The sequence below is a fragment of the Melanotaenia boesemani genome, chromosome 24 (genome assembly GCF_017639745.1).
Source record: "Melanotaenia boesemani isolate fMelBoe1 chromosome 24, fMelBoe1.pri, whole genome shotgun sequence".
Lineage (NCBI taxonomy): Eukaryota > Metazoa > Chordata > Actinopteri > Atheriniformes > Melanotaeniidae > Melanotaenia > Melanotaenia boesemani.
Window position 1 is genome coordinate 8,740,373 of NC_055705.1, and position 8,338 is coordinate 8,748,710.

Here is an 8,338-nt window from a genome sequence, read left to right on the forward strand (position 1 = left end):
TGGAGTCTTTATGGCAATTTCTGAAATTCAATAAAACTTAAACTGCATGTCAAAACCGTAAACTATATCAAAATACTGTTTCAGACACCAAAAGTTGTATCTATTATGAACTGTTTAAACTTAAAATGAAGTTTCTATGTAAAAGTGTGCCTGCGTTAAAGGGCTTCATTTTACACACATTTTCCATTCATTTTAAGCAACAGTTTTTTTAAGCTGAACATCAGCATGTTAACGTGTCTATATCAGGAGGAAGTAAAGTTGTTTCAACACATATTCAGCATTCAGTTAGTCAAAGGAAGAAGTTGTTTTCAGAACAAAGAATTTAATCTGCAGGACTTAGCATGGCGGTGGGAGTGTGATGCTCTGGGTCTTTCTTCCAGTCAGTGAGTCAAGCAACACAATATCTTCCCATCTTTTTAGGGTTTGTAATTTCCAGCCTGATAATCAACACTAAAATCATTTATTTACAAATCAGATATCTTACACTGGTACAAATATTTCTGTTAATCACCAACTGGGGAAGTTAATGGAAACTTTTACTGGCTGCTGGCAGCTGCTCTTATTAGATCCTTTATATTAGAGAAAAGCTTGAAACACGTAAGATTTACAGAGTTGTTTTTCAGCAGTTCCACTTTCCTTTAGAGCTTTGATTTTATTTTCAACATTTAATGAAAAAAAAATCTTTTATGCACTTTTAACTTCACTAAAACACTTTGAAGTGCATCCGGAAAGAACTTGCAACGCTTCACTGCTGCCATGTTTTATGCTGCAGCCTTATTCTCAACCTCCATGGCAGGAGGATGGATGCAACTGTGGTGGAGTTAAAAAACCGGCTGTTTGGTTAACCGGGCGATCTCCGAGAACAGAATCTAGTCATTCAAAATGCCGGTTTTTTTGGGCGGGTCCCCTGTTGCTGCTACATCCTTTTTATGGTACATGAGACCATTTTCAGTTTTTAAAATTATTTAGAAAGAAGATCCTCTCCCCTCTAAATTGTGCGTGGCGGTTCCCCCATCCCCCCTGAGCCACCGTCAGCAACAATTACCCCCTATCGTCAACCAGAGAACTGCTATTAATACCTTCCTGATGCACTGTAAGCTTTTTAAATTCTGTTTACTTCTACGGTACAGGTAGCTGTACAGTAGCTCTTCTGTTCTATCTATTGTATTATTAAGATAAAGTTTATATTTGTAATATAAAGATATCCGTGGTTATAAGCAGTGTTCATGTATACATGAAAACTCGGTCTGAGCTGCCTTTTTTATTTATTTTTTTTGTTTTGTTTTTTGGGGAGGGGGTTGTGTGCCTTAAGGTCAAAAACTTGCTTTTAAGAAACCCAACATTAAAAAAAAACAAATCTTTAGAAAAACAGCTGTGCACTGTAGTTGCAGAAAATGAAGTTGTGCATCCACTGAGAACCTGAAGCACTAAAAATGAATCTACCAAATAAGTTTTTAAAGATAACCACAATAAATAATCAGTCCATGAAGTGGAAAACTATCTCTGCTTTGTTTGGTGGGTCCCACCTCGAGTATATATTGGGACAAGAAACAGCTTTTTCTTCAGCCGTTTAAGGAGCCTATACCCATAGAGGCAGGGGTTACATTATATTTCTTATAGGCTTCGCACTTTAAGGCTATTGCTGGTGGGTTAAAGGCAAAGCAGGATGTAGTCTATGCCTCACTGGGTTCATTCAGTACCACAAGCATAAACACACCTACAAGTAATAACCCAGAAAGTTTCCAAGTCCAGCCACTGGATCATGCGTAACGATGCAGCACAACAACCCCTGTACAGATGCTCTGCATCAGGGCAAAGCTGGAACAATGAAACTGCGAGATGCCACGTCGAAGGTCTAAACGTGAGCAGCAGAGTGGGGAAAAGACAACTTCTCCATATGCCAACAGACAGAAGCAGGTTTTTCACTGTGGCCACAGACGTTTAGGACGGCACTGGCTGCGTTGGCCATATGTTCGGCCTGGTCAAGGAGGAGATCAGGCTCCTCTGCCTTCTTGGTGATATTATAAGCCAGCAGTGCAATGTTGTTTGCTGCTGCAGAGGCTTGATGAGCACACTTGCGCGACTGGTCGAAGAAACGAACAGTGTGCTGGTCCGTGGTATTGTGCAGTCTTAACGCCTAAGGCAGAGGACAGGCTCGCCTCCAACAGTGGAATGGGTGGGAAACCTTGTTCAAGAAGCCCTCCACCTTTGGTGTTTGGGGTGTATATGGACACAGGTGCCCTGAGCTTCCCTGGTTCAGCAGCTGCACCAGACTGGTATGCTTTGATGGCGGGAAACGGAGCCAGACCGGATCATGGCAGCCAGTATGCTCAGAGAAAAAATCTTCCTGCCTTGTTGTTTGGTGGAGGTGGAGCCTGCGCCGACTGAATCGTGAGGTTTTTAAAAACTTGCAGCTTTCTCGATGATGATGATGCAGCCATGCCTCAATGGTGGGAAGGGATGTGGAGCCTGATATGGGGACCCTGGAAGCTGAGGGCTCGCCAGGGCAGGAGGCATAAGGATCGTGGGGCGGGAAGGGGTTGTCCGACTCCTGCCCAGCATCAAATAGCTGTGTCTAGGTCATATTCTGCAGCAGGAAAGATGTTTTCAGCCATAGCTGTGGAAAAAAAATTGCTTCTCCTCCAGGGGAAGGAGCTTGCAGAAGTGGCAGGTGGCATGGGGAGTCAAGCACACAAGAGATAAACCCACTAGCAATACCCTTAAAACGCGAAGCTTATACGAAATAGAACAATAAAGCACTGCAATAAACACGTAGTTTATGTTTACGTTGAACAAATTGTAAGCTGCAAAGGAGAAATTGTTAGTTTCTAACATTAAAACTTAGCTGTGCCTCCCAGTACGTAGTTCCTCCAGGAATCACAACTCAAACTTCTGATTTTGTGCTTGTGTGACTTTTAACAAAAGCTGCTGTGACATCCTGGAGGAAGTGAGTGGAAGTCTGATGGCAGCTGATGGGAAGATGATCCTTAATTCTCTTACTTGAAACATTCATATGTGTTACCAACTAGTTGGTCCACAAACCAAACCAGCTAGTGACATTGCTGCTTCCTTCTGTTAAATATAGTGTTTGTCTAGATTTACTGGTGTTTCTTTCTTTTTCTTCCACCTATTGTGTAGTTTGTGATTAAATTAGTATCTCTGAAGCCAAAGTTCTTCACCTGCCTTTTAGTAAAGTTAAAAAATGTGTGTATGAAGTTTTCTCTGTGGGAAACTGGGATAATGAGTCGAATAAAAAGTTAGGACCAGTTTTGTTACCTTCACAGGAAAGTGATCTGCACATACACTGAAATTAATCCTTAACTTTGTGATAATAAATCTGAATAAATTCAGTTTTTGCCACCACGAACAGACATAATGTTACATTAACAGACTAAAGTCTGGAAATTCATATTTATTTTTATTTAAACAAACATGTTTGTGTGCCAGACTGAAAAAAAACATCCTTTATCCAAAGTTTTCTTCCGTTTTTCCTCCCATCATGTATATTATTTTTCCTTTAACTCTGGTTTAAGTCATGCATTGATCTGTTTTGTGCTGTTTCCTGTGAATGTGATTAAATTAATTTGCACTATTTTTTTTAGATGTAGTTGTAAATAAACTTGTTTATGAACTACACAAACAGTCCAGTGAAAGAGAAAATCTGCCCTCTATCAGTTCCAAGGTTTTATAACAAGATAATAAGTTATCTGGTTGTTATCAGGTGAGATCAACAGAAGCACATCATTTATTATATTTAGCAATAAATAACCCCCTTTACTAAATGAAGAGTCTGTAATTAATTTGAATGTATTTGATTAATAATCAGCAAATAAAAAGATCATCTGAGGTTAATTTAACCAGAGATTCAGATCATTTTTTTATGTCCTATTACATAAAACCTTAGAATTTAAAGAGGGACTCTTTTTTTATGACTGAAAAAACAAACTTTTGCATCACTTCCTCTTTGTTTTTCAGCTTATCTATGCAATCAGAAACAAACCAAATTGCCAAATAATGTGTTTTACATCATTTACAGGTGTTCCTTTATTTTGTAACCATGTGTATTAAAATAAACATGTAAAGTTTTGTTGGATTTTTTTTCATTTAATAAAAACAAGACTGCAATTTTTTGTGATCCAGCTGTTGACATGATTATTTAATATTTATTTGACTATTGAACTGCAGAAGTTTCACACCCTCTAAACAACATCAGTGAGGAAACAATGAGTTCAGTCAGAGGCTACTTCAGGTCCACTGAAACATACAGGAGGTCATTCCTGCCAGAAGCCGTCATCCTCCAGGGCAAGACTTTCACTAATATTCATGTCTAATTAAAAAAAAAAACTACCACAACATAATTATTTCCCTCATGGGACTAATAAAGTACTTTTAATAAAGTATTCATTCATTCATCCATGTTGCTGCTGCACAGCCTCCACATCTCTAACCACATTTTAATCATCCAGTCCCACATGGTCTTGCTTTTGAAGGAAATAAAAATTTTATTCTTCAAGGGCCACAAAAATATGCCAGTCCTAAGACCAGGTGTCTCCACAGTTATAATACAGGAAACTTAGCCCACTCTTTTATCACTACGTACCTGGCTGTGCTCTGAAAGCCACAGCGCACACTTACCAAAGGAAAGGATTAGTTTAGTTAAATATGTCATGTAAAGGAACAACTACACCAAACGTAGATGTCCAATTTAACTACTTTTCATTTATTTAATATAAGGATTAAAATAAAAAAAAAAACATTGTTAGGAAATTAGTGCAAAGCTTAAGAGGAAAATATAAAGGTGATTTTATTTCAAGTTTCTTCTTTGATAATTTGAATCATATTATTGATTTGTCTTAATTTGGTGTTCAATGAATTGGACTGAATTGGACTTTTTCTGGTACCTGTTAGTCCTAGATGTCTGTGTGCAGGACATGATGTTATTTCACAAATAAATATGTATTTTACTTAGTCTCCCTTCCAGGTACCTACACATTGTAAAATTCCTGAGATGTGAATGATGTATGTCATTTCTAACTGTACATTCATTAAACACGTATATCAGAGCAGTCACAGATGCCATGCATCGTTGCAGCCATACTGTACTCCAGTAGCAGATGATGCTGCAGCAAAAATGCTTCTGTTACATCTGCAGTGGTCCAGTAAATGTAGTAAAACAGCTGGTCCAAAACAAATCTTTTAAATATAAAAACCCACTTTAGGTAAAAAACTGCAGGATTTTAAGGGCTTAAAAGTATTTCCAGATGACTATTATGAATTGGTGCAATACAAATGAAGTGTAATTGAAAAACAAAAGAACTCAAACTGCTTCCTGAGTACAGAACTCTGCTTTCTCATTATTGATGAATAGTTAACATGCAGGCTTCTTTCTCTCCATCACTAACATCTGCATCTTTTCTTTCCTACTGGATGATTGGATGCAGAGCTGCAAACTCAGTATTTAGGGGTGTCAAACTGCGGTTCTCAAGGGCCGCTATCCTGCAGGTTTTAGTTATTTCCTTGCTCCAACACACCTGAATAAAATCAAATGGATCCAACAGCTTCTTGTCAACTTCTTCACAGTAACCCATTAATTTCAATCAGGTGTGTTAGATCAGAGAAACAATAAAAATCTGCAGGATACCGGCCCCCGTGGACCGGATTTTGACACAGGGTGGATGCTTAGCAAGTCCTTAAAACCCCAAACCTTCACACATGTACCTGATTCGCATTTAGTTGAATAGCCAAAGTTTCAGAGTGAAACAGTCATTTTATGGCATATGTACAGTCTTCCTTTAACACCATTTCTAGAATCTTTAGTTTTATGTAAAATGAGGATTATTTATTTAAAAGCCCAAACTTTGAGTTCTGGTATAAACTACTTGTGAATGAAGGCTGCTCTAGGAGGTTTAAAAGAATTTTTTACAGGATCATGACTGGTTGCTTTTCACCAGAGTTGGGGGGAAAAAAAAAGGAAAATGCAGTGGATTCTGCCCAGGAACAAGTTCACTGTATACATGCTGACTATGAACTTACACTTACTGAACCCTGCTCATATTTCTTTCTCAATAACATAATATATATGAGAACAAGTTTTCACTACTTTAATACACATTTACAATAGAGCTGCAGATTAACAGTTAAACAATTCCATATTAAATCAGTCATACACTGCCCCCTAGTGGATGTAGAGAAGATTAAAACTGAAGAAACCCCAAACTTCTGCAGAGGAAAAAAGCTGGTTTTTTAATTAAGAAGCCTGTTTTACAAAATTAAAAAAAGTTTTTTTTTCAGTTTTTCTGAAGGAAAACAAACTTTATCTTAGCTACAAAAACAAATGGATGCTCATAAACTTGGCTTCCCGTCATTTCTTTACTTCTCAGCTGTAAAAGGAAAAAGGCTCCAGTGCAGCTAAAGGGTCAATCTGCAAAATTATACTAATTTCATACTAAGTTACATAACCTTGGCTTATTAGTTTGTTATTGTAGAGCTTTTATAGTTGAATTGTCTCATTAATTCAGAGAATCTGAACAGATTTATTTTTTTATGATTAATTTAAACAGACTTTTCCAAATTCATCTATTCAGGTCCTTTTTTCTCATTTAAATTGGTATTTTATGTATTTTTCTGCTCCAGTTTATGTTTGTTCTGACATCCAGCTACAGAAAATCTTATAAAATCTGTTTATGTCGTCATTGTGGGTTGTTGACTGTAAAGTATCACCAAATTTAGAAAAGCAAATGTCCTTGTTTTATTTGTAAACAACTGAAATAAACTAAATTTTATTAAATTAACAACAATAAAACAACGCTGTATTCTCTGCATATTCATCTGACCTGCATGATTCAGCCTGAAAACCAGTTGGAACCAGTCTCTGACCCCTGAGGTTAACCTTAGGAACACTGACAGAAATCCAAAGCCCTTTTTACAGTGACAAAAAATGAGGATTTATCATGGCTAAACGTTCCTTTACAAGTGTTGGTTCGATCTGATACTGCAGAGCTTCTCAGAAGCCAGTTTCAGGTGAGGCTCCAGATGACGGTCACCATGGCCATGAGACCATTTAGAGCAGCAATCCCATAACTCATGTGGAAACCATGGGCGGATTCATTTCTGGAGGAAACAGATATTTATTATCATCTGGTATAAAAAGCCCTCTGACACCGCTCCACTAGTACGTCCTCATGTTTTACCTGAAGCTGAGCAGGATCAGAGGTGATGGGAACGTCGTCCCAGGCTGGTAGGAGTCCAGATAGGTGAGAGTCCATGATAAGACACAGCAGATGATTCCTGCCAACACTGACAGCACCAGGACGCTCCAGAAACCTGAAAACCCACTTTCATTATGTCTCATGATGGACAGTCCTCACACAACCAGAACCAGAACCAAGTATCTGAGCAGAACTCACCCAGCATCCTCTGCTCAGCACCATCCTCTGCTGTCACTCTTTCTGCTCGCAGCTCTGAAATATTGATCATCAATCAGATCGACAGATTTCTGATCAAACCTATTTTGAGGTAACATGAAGAGCTCCCACCTTTGAGGACCGGGTACAGGAGCGCGCACACGCAGCCGACCGCGGTCACGGCTGCAGCGGAGACCACAACCGAAGAGACGACCTGGAGCCATGGTTTGGAGCCCTTCTGCGCTGTCCTCGCGCTCCCAGACATCAGCTGCGCTGTTTGAAGAGACCAGAACCCGTCCTGGTCTGAGATTCAGCTGGAAAAGTTCTGCTGACTTTTCTTTATCAAACACAAGACAAAATGTAGATTTATTGGGAATTCTCAGAAAAATTAATAATCTGAGTTTCAGCAGGATCTGAGACACCCGTTTCTTCCCGAGCGGAGCACTTCCGCAAACAAACTTGTCCCTTTTGAGTTTCCGTCACCCAAAGTTATAGAATTTTATCTCATTTCCATAAAGGAAATCGTATTTTGAAAGAAAGAAAGAAAGAAAGAAAGAAAGAATTTTATTGTCAAACTTCAGTTTAAATATAGAAATTCCTAATAAAAAACAAATGGATACACATTTGTACATACATTTTAATTTATTTTATTTTTATTTTATTATCCCCAAGAAATGTAAAGAAACATCACTAACCTATAAAAGTATCATATGATGAAGGAAGTTCTGACTTTGTTTCTTGGTCTGGTGGCATCCAAATAAATTCAAAACAAACCACATATGTAAAAAAAAAAATGTCAAGGCTAAAAAATTTGTTTCAGCTGAGCTAACTGAATGACCTTTAAATGTGAACATGTGCACATATTTTTATTTCATTTAACGTTTCTTTTTACAGATCAATCAGCCTGAAACATAAGACTTATCTGTATCTTCATG

General features: G+C 38.2%; 1 protein-coding gene across 1 annotated transcript; it reads right to left on the reverse strand.

Moving 5' to 3' along the window:
• Positions 1–3,782: 3,782 nt before the first annotated feature.
• arl6ip6 (ADP-ribosylation factor-like 6 interacting protein 6) lies at positions 3,783–7,862 on the reverse strand. Its single transcript, XM_041978577.1, has 4 exons — positions 7,536–7,862; positions 7,407–7,460; positions 7,191–7,323; positions 3,783–7,110 (listed from the first exon to the last, which is right to left on the reverse strand). Exons 1-4 carry the CDS (start codon positions 7,666–7,668, stop codon positions 7,017–7,019), a joined length of 414 nt encoding a protein of 137 aa, XP_041834511.1. The 5' UTR covers positions 7,669–7,862; the 3' UTR covers positions 3,783–7,016.
• Positions 7,863–8,338: the final 476 nt, after the last annotated feature.

Excerpts from the sequence above, each read along its gene's own strand:
- arl6ip6 (XM_041978577.1), bottom strand. The coding sequence starts at position 7,668 with ATGTCTGGGAGCGCGAGGACAGCGCAGAAGGGCTCCAAACCATGGCTC. Across the intron at positions 7,324-7,406 it reads TGCTGAGCAGAGGATGCTGG|GTTTCTGGAGCGTCCTGGTG; the intron begins GTGAGTTCTGCT and ends GTGGGTTTTCAG. Across the intron at positions 7,111-7,190 it reads CTGATCCTGCTCAGCTTCAG|AAATGAATCCGCCCATGGTT; the intron begins GTAAAACATGAG and ends TGTTTCCTCCAG.